The sequence below is a fragment of the Patagioenas fasciata genome, chromosome 1 (assembly GCF_037038585.1).
Source record: "Patagioenas fasciata isolate bPatFas1 chromosome 1, bPatFas1.hap1, whole genome shotgun sequence".
In the NCBI taxonomy this organism is placed as follows: Eukaryota; Metazoa; Chordata; class Aves; order Columbiformes; family Columbidae; genus Patagioenas; species Patagioenas fasciata.
The window spans coordinates 111242757-111257024 of record NC_092520.1 but is presented as its reverse complement, the minus strand read 5'-3'; the positions used below and the strand labels follow the sequence as shown (position 1 = coordinate 111257024).

At 40.7% G+C, this 14268-nt stretch overlaps 1 protein-coding gene across 2 annotated transcripts; it reads left to right on the top strand.

Annotated features, from left to right (window-relative positions):
• Positions 1-1918: 1918 nt before the first annotated feature.
• Positions 1919-14268, top strand: TCEANC (transcription elongation factor A N-terminal and central domain containing). Of its 2 annotated transcripts, none has more exons than XM_065856744.2 (2): positions 1919-2048; positions 12957-14268. In XM_065856744.2, exon 2 carries the CDS (start codon positions 12965-12967, stop codon positions 14045-14047), a length of 1083 nt encoding a protein of 360 aa, XP_065712816.1. In that variant the 5' UTR covers positions 1919-2048; positions 12957-12964; the 3' UTR covers positions 14048-14268. The 2 variants fall into 2 exon arrangements, with proteins under 2 accessions (XP_065712816.1, XP_065712809.1); XM_065856737.2 differs by having other exon boundaries at positions 1984-2107.

The following is a 14268-nucleotide window of genomic DNA, read 5'->3' as shown; positions in this document are numbered from 1 at the left end:
AATTCTGGAAAGCCATGTCATCTGCTTGAAATTCTTCATCGCTTGTTTCATAAAACTATGGACTCTTTGGAACAGCTTTTATCCCACGCTTTGTTGCTGTGTGAGCCACAAAGACGAGGCAAAAAGGAAGCCTGACCTCAGCTATGGCCTCCAGCTAGCCAGGGCTAATCATTGCACGACACTTCTCCAGTGAATTTGTGAGTTTGGCATAAATTCATTGCAAGTTAAGTATTAAACAGAATTAACAATCATTCAGGGTTCCTCATTTATCAGTGTATAATACAACTACTGCAGCACTAGCAAGTAAAAGTTCAATACCACTCAATAATGAACACTGATCACTGGTTCATTATAATAATTTAATAAATTGCTTATGTGTCTTTTTTACATCCTATACAAAAATTCAAGGCCTTATTTTTTTCTTTGCAGTCAGTACTGGTGATGTTCATTATGTGAAAACAGGGAAAGAGAGGTGTGTTTGACATAAATGATATTCATGCTGAAACAATTGGGAGGCTCAGGTAGGTAAGTTCAGTTTACTGTCAGCAGAGGGCAATATAGGCCTCATTAGTGAAAAAACTAAAAACATATATTTTAAAAAAAGCCGATTTTTTACTGTAATTGAGAATAAACCCCAGCATACACCTGTACATTTGCTGTAGAGTTGAAGCTCTAGAAGTATTCATCTTTTGATTAATCATTTTGAATGTCCTATGTAAAACATATATGAAAGAGGACAGCAAAAATAAAGGCAATGACAAACACCATAACACCTTTGCTTTCACTAAAATACATCAAATTTTAGGTGTTTACTGCAGGAATTTCATATGTACAGCACACTTCATTATATCCAAAAAGCTGCTACCCCATGAAGTAAGTTTTACAGTATTTCTTTTCTTTAACCCTGTGTATACCAATAGCTCCATTTGTCATCCAAAAGACTAGTTGGTTATACCAAAAGTAATGCAGTACAATGTTGAAAATGAGAAGTTTTAAAACATTTATTCTCTTCTCCATTAGATTTAGGTACGATACTCATTCACACCACTTGGTGTGTCACACTCTTTCCCAGTTTGCTTGAGAAGGACGTGACTCATGGTTAAAGCTGACCCTCATTACCAAGGTTAAAGTTTAAACTCACATGAATATCATCTACTTTTTTGTTTGTCTCAGGGCTGAGAGGAGATAAAGGCCTTTTCCAGCGCTCCACTCCCAAGGCCTGTGTCCAGTTCCTGCCCCACCAGCCCAGCGGGGCTCCCACCGCCACACAGCCAGGCACTGCAGGGGAAGGCCATGCTGGGCACAGTAGCCTCAGGGCAGCACCCCGGTGCCCTCTTCACATCAGGGCCATGTCAAATGCCAGAAGGGAGCAATGCCCAAAACGTGGCAGCAGCCTCAGGGGGAAGCTGTGCCATCGCACCTGAGGCTGCTTAGGAAAGTAAGTTATTGCCGCAACTCTTGGTCTCATAGACTCTTGGTCTCATAGAATCATTTTGGTTGGAAGAGACCCTTAAGATCATTGAGTCCAGCCATAACCTAAATCTAGCCTAAACCATGCCCTAAGATGCTCATCTATGTGTCTTTTAAACCCCTCCAGAGATGGTGACTCCACCACCTCCCTGCGCAGCCCGTTCCAGTGTTTCACAACCCCTTCCGTGAAGAAATTTTTCTTAATACCCAATCTGAACCTCCCCTGGCGCAATTGAAGCCGTTTCCCTTTGTCCTCTCTCCGGAGCACTTCCAGCCCTGCAGTGTCCCTGGGGTACAGCTCTGCAGCTCACACTGAACACGCTCCCCCTTGCCCGCCCCTCCGGCACCCCCATGGGCGTCTGACAAGGGGACGTGACTTCCCAGCCCGGGCGCAGCGCCCTCTCCGGACCTTCCGCCCACTGCAGGAGCCAGCGGGGCTGCCCGCGCTCCGAAGCGACTGCCCGCCTCGGGCCTGGCTCCCGCACCAAGCGGCTTCTCTGGCGCCGGGCTCGCAGGAAGCCTCCGGGCCGGGGCCAGCGCGCAGCCGCTCGCCCCCGCGGCCTGGGCCTGGCTGATAGGTGAGGTGGCGCGGAGCGGGCAGCACGACGGAGGCGCCATGTTGAGGCCGGCTGCGGAGGTAACGGCACTGTGGCCGCTGCCGGGGCACGGGGGTGGTGGCGCCAGTAGCGCTGTGTGTTCCCGCTGGGGCAGCGGGCAGGAGGCGTGCAGCTCCCACCACCTCGGCGCTGCCCGTCAGGTGGTGCCGGGGGGACGCTTCCCTGTGCCCTGGCACTGCGGTGCGGTCCGGAGGGGCGGCGGGAGCCCGCAGCGCGGAGGTTGCTAGAGCGCCGTGAAATGGCCCCCTGTGAAAATGACACCTTCCCCCCCCCTCCAGGAGAGCCAAACCGCTTCTCCTTGGGTCCGGTTTGTCCGTTAAGCACGGTGCTAGGCCCGGCTTAGGCCTCCTGGGCCAGCGGGGAACTCGAGCAGGGGTAGCAGCTCCCTAAGGAGCGGGGAGCGGTGGAAGGTCGGTCCGTGTTGGCTTCACCTTCCGCCGTGCCAGGAGTCCGAGGAGGGGTGACATTTCGCTCCTAAGCAACGCAGTAGTGGATCAAACTTAGGCTAGATGAGTCCGAGGATGTGCAGGAGAAATAGACATAAGGAAGTGTTAATGAAGGATTTGGAGAAAAAACACGGAGCCAGCTCACCCTTGGCATTACCAAGTGGCATTTTGAAGCACAGTTGCCGCGTGACACTGGCCCACCCGTTTTTATGGGAGTGATCGCAGGCTGGTTTGCAGGCCGATCTCCACCTGGTTTCTTGGGCTGGTGTCCAACACGCAGGTTACAGTGGAGTCGGTCAGCCGCTGGTGTCCTGAGGCTGAGTCCAAATATCTTCCAGACGAGCTGTCATCTGTGGCCAGCTTCCACATGGGGCAAACCTCAGCTGCTTTCAAACACAAACAGCTGGGCTGCTTCTCCCAGCCGTTGTAATTACCCTACTGATTTATATCATAATTGGCTATAATTCACACACACAGAAGAGGCTGACCTTGAATATTGCAGGATGGATATCTGTAATGGTAGAATTATGGGAATTTTTAGGGTATTTATTTCACTGGGCTCCATGCAGCATTGGTACCTTGAGGTATGTCAAATGCTGGCGTAAATATAGAAAGGAATTAAGAGAGTTTACAGAAAGGAATTGAGTTCACGCTTTCCAATGTAGTATAGTTTTTAATAAATACATAAAAGCCAATTTCATAGCAAGTGCATTTCATATCTTAATTTAACTGTTACATCAAGTGTCTTGATTGAGACTCTCAAATATTTAGATGTTGTGTACTTTCACATTTAAGTATTCACATTTCAGCAGAATGAATTTTAGCAGACACTAGTAATGTCTTTGATGGTATCATATGCTTCCTCTGCAGAGGGATCAGGAACATATGTGGCCTTCTGCACAGAAAGGATTTATTATTAAAAGGAAAAGAGTTATATCCTTTTTCGGTGGAAAACCTGTAAAGGAATGATAAAGCAATATCTAACGTATGTCCCTGGCAATGGAATGACAAATAGAAATAGTATCGAGCTGAGGCTTAAATAGAAACTGAATGTTAAAGCAATAGAAAGTCTGTGTTCATCTGACAAATTATCAGAAATTCACAAAAGTTCATAAAACATGTTTTTATTACTTATATGTTCCATTTTTATATTAATTTGCCAGCACAATTTGCCATAAAGGCATTACAACTAAATGTTTACTTCTGCATGTGGTGTGCTAGAATTGAAGTCTTTGTTGGCTCTATATGAATAACAATCTTTAAAGCTGTTTTGTCAAGGAAATGTATTCAAGAGAAAGAATTGCTTGTTCCTCTCCAAAATGATTCATATTTTGTTTCTAAATTAGGAAGTGAATCCAAATGTACTTTGGATAGATAGAAGTACATTTTTACAGGTTCATTCAGGCTCCTATTTGCAAGGCGGTCTGTTTTGTTGGACTTCCATGCTGATGCAGAAGCTTACTGAAAGGAGGGTATGACATCCACCTTAGGAAAGCTTTGTTTAGACTGACGCTGTCCAGGTTTCAAATCGGTGCATCTGCAAGAGGATATAAACAGTATTTATAGAGACTGAAATATAAGAATGTCAGATGAAATCTGTCACTTAAAAGCAAATTTTAAACTTGCAACTCACAACAAGTTCTCCACTTCAGTAGGTTTAAAAAAACCTCTCCCAATTAATTCTACCTAGGTAAATAAATGAGAAACACAAAAAGGAGTTAGAAAATAGTGGAGGGAAGCTCTAATACCATGCAGGAATATGAGAGGTAACATTATTATAGGTGAACAGGGAAAGTATTGTCAGTCTTTTACAGTTACAATAGAATGCTCAAAATTCTGATGGCTGCAGTGACCAGTGTTTGAAGAAATGTTGTACATGATAGTGTAACGTTTCTTTTTCAAAAGAGTAAACTCCTAATTGCTATGTCTCTGGTGGAAACATGGGAACACTAGAGGTTAACAGCCTTTACAGAAATGCAGAACAGCTTCCAGTTTTTTACTTCTAAAAGCGTTATAGTGTATAAGCCAATCTCAGTGTATTGGGGATTTTGAATTATGATTTTCCAGTGTTTGGAGGACAAGGTTGTGAATGCTTCTTGTGCACAGACATTGAGTAGTGGGAGCAGTCCAGATGTCTGATACAGTCCCAGTGGTGTTGAGAGAGAGTGCTTCATGAACTGGAACTGTTAGCATTACCTGTATGAGGCAATATAGTTAATGTATGTTGAAGAAACCAGCTTCCCCTTGGAAGATATTGCAGCCTTGCTGAAATTACTTGGCTGATTTGCTGTCCTAAGTGATTGGATGTATGAATGTGGTTGTTTGCATCCATCCAGATGAACAGTTTAGTAAACTAAACTGTATCGAATGAAAATAGCTAATAAATGATGACACAAAGCTGCTTAAATCATATTGGTATTGCCCATTATATTTCTTGAGTGAGGAGGAATGTTTATAGCATCCCCTTCCTTCATATTGTCTTTCAAATTTAACAATAATAATACATTCTTTTTGTTTTGAAATCTGTTACCATTGGAAAAACATTCACATTAGGAGATGAAGCAATTATTTCACAAAGGCTAAATAAAATAGTTTTACACAATGCAATGAGCAGGGATACCTTCAACTAGATCAGGTTGCTCAGAGCCCTGTCCAGCCTGGCCTGGAATGTCTACAGGGATGGGGCATCTGCCACCTCTCTGGGAAACCTGGGCCAGTGTTTCACCACCCTCATTGTAAAAAATTTCTTCTTCATGTCTGGCCTGAATCTCCGCTCCTTTAGTTTAAAATCATCACCCCATGTCCTATCACTACAAGCCTTGCTAAAAGATCTGTTCCTATCTTTCTTATAAGCCCCTTTAAGTACTGAAAGGCTGAGGTCAAACAAAGCTAGTGGCTAAAGAGTCTGGGAAGGGCAACAGCTTTTCCTGTCTCATTAAATCTGTACATGTTTGATCTTATTAGAAAAATGTGCTGACAACTCTACTTTGGGATTGATCCCTGAGGCTTGATACCTTCATTATGGAGTCTGTTGATTTTTTTAAAAGGAAATAAGAGTTCCTATAACAAAAAAAAAAAAAAAAGGTTTGTAAAAGAAACAACTCCAAATCAGGATTAAATATTTGCCTTGTAAAAGAGACTACTGTGTGCATCCTGACATGAATGTGATGTGCTCTGCCCTCTCTCCCCTGCAAATTCCCTGTATTGGGAAGAAAGCTGTGGGGGAATGGTTCCGGTGAGAGAAACACAGGGTACAGACAGTATAGCTCCAGATTAATGAAGAGTGTTGTAGTTCATGCAGTCAGTGATGTAAAAGATGCAGAACAATGCTATTACTCTGTCAGACTACTTTCCAGTATGCACAAACTCTTTCACCAGGTGTTGCCCTGGAAAGTTTCTTGAGACAATGTTTTATGTAACAAAGTGTAATGATCTGGACAAGGGGATCAAGCGCACCTTCAGTAAGTTTGTAGATGACACCAAATTGAGTGGGAGTGTTGACCTGCTGGAGAGTAGGATGGTCATACAGAGGGATTTGGATCGTCTGGATTGTTAGCCTGAGGCCAATTGTATGAGGTTTAACAAGGCCAAGTGCAGGGTCCTGCGCTTGGATCACAACAACCCCAGGCAGCGCTACAGACTCGGTGAATAGTGGCTGGAAAGCTGGCGGGCAGAAAGGGATCTGGAGGTGCTGATTGACAGCCAGCTGAATATGAGCCAGCGGTGTGCTCAGGTGGCCAAAAAGGGCAACAGCATCCTGGCTTGTATCAGGAATAGTGTGGCCAGCAGGACTAGGGAACTTATTGTCCCCCTGTATTCAGTCCTGGTGAGGCTGCACCTCAAATCCTGTGTTCAGTTTTGGGCCCCTCACTATAGCAAAGACACTGAGGTGCTGGAGAGAGTTCAGAGAAGGGCAACAAAGCTGGTGAGGGGCCAGGAGCACAAGTCTGATGAGGAGCAGCTGAGGGAACTGGGGCTGTTTAGCCTGGAGAAAACGAGGCTGAGGGGAGATGTTATCGCTCTCTACAACTACCTGAAAGGAAGTTGTAGCATGGAGGGTGTTGGTCTCTTCTCCCAAGTAACAAGTGATAGGATGAGAGGAAATGGCCTCAAGTTGTGCCAGGGGAGGTTCGGATCCGACATTAGGGAAAAAAAAATCTTCATGGAAAGGGTTGTTGTGCATTGGAACAAGCTACCCAGGGAAATGGTTGAAATACCATCCCTGGAGGTGTTTAAAAGACGTATAGATGAGTTTCTTAGCGACGTGGTGTAGTGCCCATGTTCGGTTAATGGTTGGACTTGATGATCTTGATGATCTCTTCCAACCAAAATGATTCTGTGATTCTATGTAGTATTCTTACTTAATTTTCATTTTCTTCCTGTTCTGTTGCTGTTCTGTTGTGTCAGAAGAATGAAAGATGTGTTTTACCTCTGGCACTACAGTGATAGCATTCTGCAAGTGAAGTAGAGATTTTTGGGGAACGGTTTTGCAATAATCCTGAGTTCGCGTACTCCGCTGCTTCTGGATCTTTGACCGAGAGGTGACTGTCAGTGAGGTGTCAGTGGTGATGGACATCTGGCAATAGTACTGTTACATTATCTTGGTCTTTATTGTGTTAACTTAGCTTTATTCATGTGGTTATTCCTCAAAGATGAACTTGGGTATAGTTCATAAATTTTTAGAGGTGGGAGGCAGTTGGAATCAAAGCCCCGGAAAATGATTTCTCGGTGACATCTTTGATGTCCGCTCACCCACTGTAGACAGGATGAAGGAATGTTTTGTGTTTGGAGACTGGCTGTGAGAATTCTCTGATTTCCTGTTAGGTTCTGAGATTAAAATAGTATTTAATAATTTTCGTTGTTTATATGGAATTTAGATTTTCCAAAGTAAGAAATCTGGTGTTTCCAGGACTCTGCTATGCACTGTCTCTGCTATGGTATTAACCACATTTTTGGCAGAAAACTTATTACACCATTAGGATTACTTGGCTTCTTCTGATCTTTATGTTGGCTGTGGTCTAGATTTTCTTCTGATTGCATAGAATTCCTTGGAGAAAAAAAATTGTCTACATCTGAGGAAGAGGGTTGGTATTCAGCCTTCTCTACCCTTCCAAAGCATTCATCCACACTTATTTGGATGCCTTCTGAGTTTATCTTGATTAATCAGTGGGAGTTAGCTGTGCAAAGGTGAAACAGGTTATGGCTGTAGCTACAGATAAGTCATGTAGCAGAGACAAGGCATTTACCCCAAATGTTTATTTTTCTGAGAAAGCATTGTTTTTCCCAGGGGCTGGCTTTGCAGTCCGGAACATCTCAGGCTGGGTTGGTTGGTTGGTTTTCTCCTGCTTAGTCATTTTACTGTTCTGATTCAACTTGCTTTGATTATAGGATGACCATATTTTAAACCTGAGGTAGCTTGATTTATTTTCCTTAGGAACAAAACTGACAAGGTTTTTATTGAACCACCATAATTTATTCTTGTATACACAAGTGATTCATCCCATGCAGTCAGCGTGAGAGCTCCTAATGATTTGGCAAGAAAGTACCTCATCAGCACAGTATCACAGAGTCTCATTGTAAATATGAGTCAATCTCTACCTTGTAACCTTCAATAGACACTTGATGTTCTCATATACTGCTAAAGTTAAGTAGGATGGAAATGTGTCCGTAGTTGTAGGAAGGATAAGGATGTTTTTTTTTGTACTGCACAAAATTGTGATGCTGTCATTTCTGCTTTTGTTCTTGCATCAATACAATAACATAAAAGCACAATTCATTTAATAACTTAAGGAAAAAAATCCTTTTCCTTGGATTTCTTACCTCTTGGAACTAGGAAGACAGCAGAACAGTGCTGACTGAGTACAATTCAGTTAATTTTATGAATACTTATTCAGCAACATTTGCCAAATAGCATTGAATCAGATAGGAAAGTGGTCAAATTCCAGATTTAAAAAATATTGAAGCAATTTAGAGGACAATGACTGGATAAAGGATGTATCTCAGCACCTTTGGACTTACAGGTTTTCTTTTTGCCAAATTTGGGCAAATAGGTACCCTAAAATGCGAATTCTCCTAAAGGTCATAGGGAAATAGGTTTTTCTTAAGTGATTGGGGTTCTTAGTATGCACGTTTCACGAGACTCCATGGGTTTGCTATGCTACAGCTCCCTCAAGTGGTAAAATAATTTCCAGTTTGGAATTGCAGCTTGGTTTCTATGAAACGCTTTCTCTTCAGAAACAACTTCCTCTTTGTTCTATCTATTTTTTTCTTCTCCCCACCCCCCCTTTCAAATGTTGAACATTATGAACAACTGTTTAGAACTGTGGGGTTATCAGAGGAGAATTCCTGTGGGTCGAAGGATTGTGATGGTGATCTTTGTTCTGCAGCAGACCTATTGAACCAGTCTGGGCAGGTAATTTTACCCTGTAAGCCTCACTTCTGTTGTCTGGGAACTAGAGAGAATAATAAATATTTGTAGATTAACTAGAATATTTTTAATGCCAACTTCTAAATTCTTCTTGAATGTAACTCTTTATTTCAATCAATGGTTTTGTTTCTCTGACATAGTGGAAAACTCAAAAATCCCTTGTCAGTGGGCAGTGATCTGGCAGTTGTCTTGGGTATCACAGACTTCCACTATTCTTTCTAAAAAGTAACAAAATAAAGCCTATTCATACCTGGAGGTTTTGCCATCATTGCACAAAATACCAAAACCCTGATTTACAGTAGAAATAACAGAGTTCAAGGAACAGGAGTCTGAGCAGGAAAGAACTCAGGCTTGCTATAGTTAGGTTCCTAGTGGACTTTGGCTGGAAACTACACTCTGGTATCACCACTGCATGAGTAATTTCTTGGTTTTCCCTATATGAACATGAAGAACATGCTTTTTACAGTTGTCTATGGAAATAGTGTTGTGCCTTGATTAGAGAAGCAGAAGAGATCCTTGACATCCAGGCTTAATAGGAGATGCTGCACAGGATTGCCAGTATTGAAGAGTTCTGCCTTGTCCTTTGAAGGAAGCCAGCAATAAAATTAACCATTTCATAACGTTGTATGTTCTTTATAAGTTCAGGCGTTTCTGTTTAATTTCTGATCCTGTAAAATAATGATCTTAGTCAACCTTAGTGATAAATCCAGTCCTTGCTTGATTTATAGGGCAACAAATATGCAAACAACTCTGTTGTTTTTTTTTTTTTCAGCACACTGCCTTTTAATTTGAAAGCTGAGATGAAATTTATGATTGAGCAGTTAGTGTAGTATTTCAGATGTATATATTACTTTTCATCTTGAAGTATCTTAAAATACTTTGCAAACTACATTCACACAACAAAGCCAGATGCCATTCCAAAAATGCTTTCCCCACAGAAGCAGCAGAGTGTGCTAATTACGTGACTGTATCACTTGTCCCTCCTCTCCCCCATTCTTAGATTTCATCATGGAAACAGTGATGGTGCAAGAAGTCTGTTTCTGAGCTACACATGGACACGGGTAGCTAGCTTTTTATTAGTCTCTATCAGGCAGATGTCTTTTTATAGGCTAGAATCAAGATGTACTCATCTTCAGACAAAACACTGGGTTTGTGCACAAGTTTAGAAGACTTAACTCCTAAGAAAAGAGGAACACTTAACACTGACAACATACCATTCAATTCTGCATTCTACTTGTAATTTTCATCAAGCAGGAGAATAATGTTAGTAGTATCAACTCTCTTTGTGTGTGAATTCACATATCATAATGCACTGAGCACTTTTTGGTCAAAGGACTTGATAAAAAGGAGTCAAAAGGAAATCTTATTTAAGCCATGAGAATCTGCCTTCTGAAATAGCCTTTTTCTTTTCATTTTAATGCATCAGAATATACGGGAGCATAATTTAATAGTGTACAGCTGTAAGAAAATAGTTACTTTCTAGGATATAGAGGGATGTGTCCTTAGCTTTTAAGAATTTCCAAAACCAGCAATTAGGAGTTTGTAGACATCAGTGTTTTGAAACTGTTTTGCAGGTGTCACTGTTTTTGAGCTGCCCTGCTTTGAGGATCAAACTGTAACATGATGCCAGAGCCAGCAAGGGAAAGGGCAGCAGTGAGCACTACAGTTACAAGTTTACTAGTCTGACTTGCTTCTCTGTTAGCAGCTGTAAAGAGAAACTTTTGGAAGAGAGAGGATATGTGATCTCTTGCATAGCAAGTGAAAGGTTGAGGGTCGTGTAGGAACCAGAATGGTGCTTTGGGCTTAAGATGCACTGAGTTATGTGAGACTCACTTAAATTGCAGCAGAGTAGTTCAAAACTTTGCTTTGCAGCCCCAAATAAAACATGTTCAGCTACTTACTAGTTACTAATTGAAGAAATCCCTAATATTAAGTTATAGTGACATACTAAAGTTCCTCAAGAGTTCTGAAAACTCTCCACCAAGTGCTTGAAAAAGTCTTTTAGATGTGCGGGTTTTTTGTCAAAATCCATGCCCACATTAGCTGGTTAATTTCATTCTTTTGAAGTAATAAGGGCTTGAGGAAAAGGTCTAAAATGAAAAAAAAAAAAAAAAAACAAAATAAAATTTACAGGTATCTCATCTGTCTGCTGTAGAAGTTAATGTTAACTAGAACAGTGTAAGTGTGCAAGTTTCCTTAAACTTTCTAACTTTGTATGGTCATTCTTAATCCATCTATCTTATTTCTGCACGTATCAATGATTCTCCACTATACAAACTACAACATATACATAACAGTGGCAAAACCAAACAAATTTGTGAAAAATGTAACTGTGCTGCACATTGCTGTCTACTCCAAATCAGTCTTCTAATGCCAAAACCTATATGTTTGATTTTAACTGAAGGATTTATTATGAGAAACCAAGTGGCAACTTGCAGACTTTATTAAAAACAAAACCACAAACAGCCAGACATCTCAGCATTTATTATAAGGATTTGTGAAGAGATCTTGATAAACAGGGTATTGTTACATGAATAACTGATTTAAAAAAAAAAAAAAAAAGAAAACAAAACACACCAACAACCCAAAACCAACCAACCAATAACCCCACTTCCTCCCCCCCCAAAAAAAACCCCCACAAAACCCACGAACAAACAAAAAACCCAAACACAAAAAAACCAAACCACACAAAACAACCAAACATACCACCCCCCAAAACTGCAACCAAAAAAGTACCTTACAATATGGAGTTTTTCAGCCCACTTTGATTTTTCTGTTAGTTGCAACTTGTACTGAGTTCATTGGTACTTGAAAACTATGCTTGAAAACTGTGAAAAATGGAAAAAAGAGGTTTAAATACAGGTTCCCAAAAGCTGAGACATGAGCTGCTTTTTTTGAGGAGGGATATTTTGTATTTACATTCTGGAAAGATGACAGCAATGATCTCCCTGGGTTTGGAGTCTTGCAATAAACTTCTGTCTCATTGCAACTTTCAGATTAGATTAGTGCAGTGTTTACTTAGAAATCTGCCTTTGGAGATTATCAGGAAGCTTTTGCAGAATGTGCTCAACAGTGAGAGATCATTATACTGTTCAAATACCTGTTACAGCAGAAGGTCCAAGACATGGGTTTTAATAGACTTCAGATTTCTGTGATAGAAAAACAAACTGATTTTCCAAAACAAGCATTCTTATTAAGTTCAATTTGTTGATACCAATACTGTAAAAACCCTACTTATATTTTTATTGTTTCTCTGTATGTGTGAGAAGGAGGAGGTACATAGCCTATAACGCCTCCTTTTTGTTTTTTGGAAAGCATATCATTTGATAAGACTGTATAGTTTTTAAACATCAACGGGTGATCATCTGGTGCTTTTGGTGAAAAATGCTTAATTTCAGAACCCATTGTTTCTTGGCAGTCCAGTGGTATTAGAGTCTACTAATGTGCAAACACTGTGGAGTCTGGCTGTGATCTCCTACAGCAGAGGGCTTGTGTAGTAACCTATGTTCTTGTAGCAGTTGAGGATCTCCATGTGAACTTCTGTTGTGGTGTGCATGCATAGAAAAACAAGTATGACAAACATCTTTATTATGCTAGCAGTGTCTTTGTTAGTGTTTTGGTTTTTTTTTTTTTTTTTGGCAAGACACTGTGCTTTTCCTTGAAAATGAGTGTCGTACTCTGCTTTTTTCAGTTGTTAATGCCACCTCAGCAGAAGTCCCTGTGAGCTCTCCTTTCTGCTGGCATTTTCCTTGCATGAGTTAGACTAGCATGCCCACTTGAATTTTTCCAGGGCCCAGGCTCATTTGCATTTTGAATTTGCTCCACTAACTCTGCTGCACACCATTTCAAGAAAAAGCTGGAAAAAACAGTAAGGTATACAAATAAAATTGTGTAAAATAGTGTAAATTAAAAAAAAAAAAAAGCTTGTGAGAATGTACACAAAATTAATTAATGTCATAACTGCAATAAATATGCTAAACATTTTTTCACTTTCAGATTTAAAAATGTCTGACTGGGAAGATATTGTACGCAGAACCCATTGTATTGAAAAACTACTGTCTGAGAACAGTTTCCAAGATGTTGAGGATCATCTTAAAGAGCTTGAAGATGTTGATATGACTATAGAATATCTTCAGGGGACAGAAGTTGCTAGGGCTGTATACAGAGTACTCAAGACCTGCCCTTCAGTGAAGCTGAAAAAGAAAGCAAAGCAGTTATTATCAGGGTGGAAAGCACTTCACAAGAATTACTGTGTTCAGTCAATGCAAGTTAAAAAGTCAGTTTCTGTGGATGTGAAAGAGGAAACTGAACATCTCAGTGTGGTTTCTCGAGAGCAGTCGCTGTCTGAAGGACTGTGTCAGCAGGAGGCATTAGATGCTACTAGTTCTGAAATTCTGGTCGCATCACAAGCTGTTAAAAATGTGGTATGTAATGATGCACAAGGCAGCGTGAGTCAGCTTTCTTCTTTTGAGGAACAACACATCAATAATGAAGATTCTGAACCTCTTGCTAACAAAGCAAGTCTGCAGCAGGATCCAGTGAGAGTTCTGAGGTGTAAATGTACGGATCTTCTTTATAAAGCTTTGACTGGTTCTGCCAAAGACAAAGAAGAAACTGATAAATGGCTAGAGCTATCTAAAGAAATCGAAGAACATATTTTTTCACTTCATGCTGAAAACAACAAAAAGTATAAAAATTGCATCAGAAGCAAAATCTCTAACTTGAAGAACCCTAAAAGTTGCCACTTAAGACATAACCTTTTTTCAGGGACACTGAGTCCAAAGGCTTTTGCTGAGATGACAGTGATGGAAATGGCCAGTGATGAACTGAAACAGCTCAGGGCTCTGTACACAGAATCATCTGTTCAGGAGCATCAGCTTCCACAAGTTATTAATGGCACACAGACAAACAAAATAAAGTGTCGGCGCTGTGAAAAATTTGATTGCACTGTCACCATGATTGCCAGAGGAACTCTATTTCTTCCAGGTTGGGTACGAAACACAAATCCAGATGAACAAATGTTGACTTACGTTATTTGTAATGAATGTGGAGAACAGTGGTATCACAGCAAATGGATTTGTTTGTAACACTATCTCTCTTTAATAAGTGGTTTAGGAACATAGATATGAGCTGTTGAAACTTTGTAATTTGAAATTTTTTATTGATATTATGTAGATGCTGTGACTATAAAGTGCAAAATCAGTTTTAAAAAATTGCTAAGTTATTTTTGAGGATGACCTGAATAAATCTATGTGTTTTTAAGTAATGTCAGTATGTAAAGAAATAAAAGGGAAAAATGATAACACTA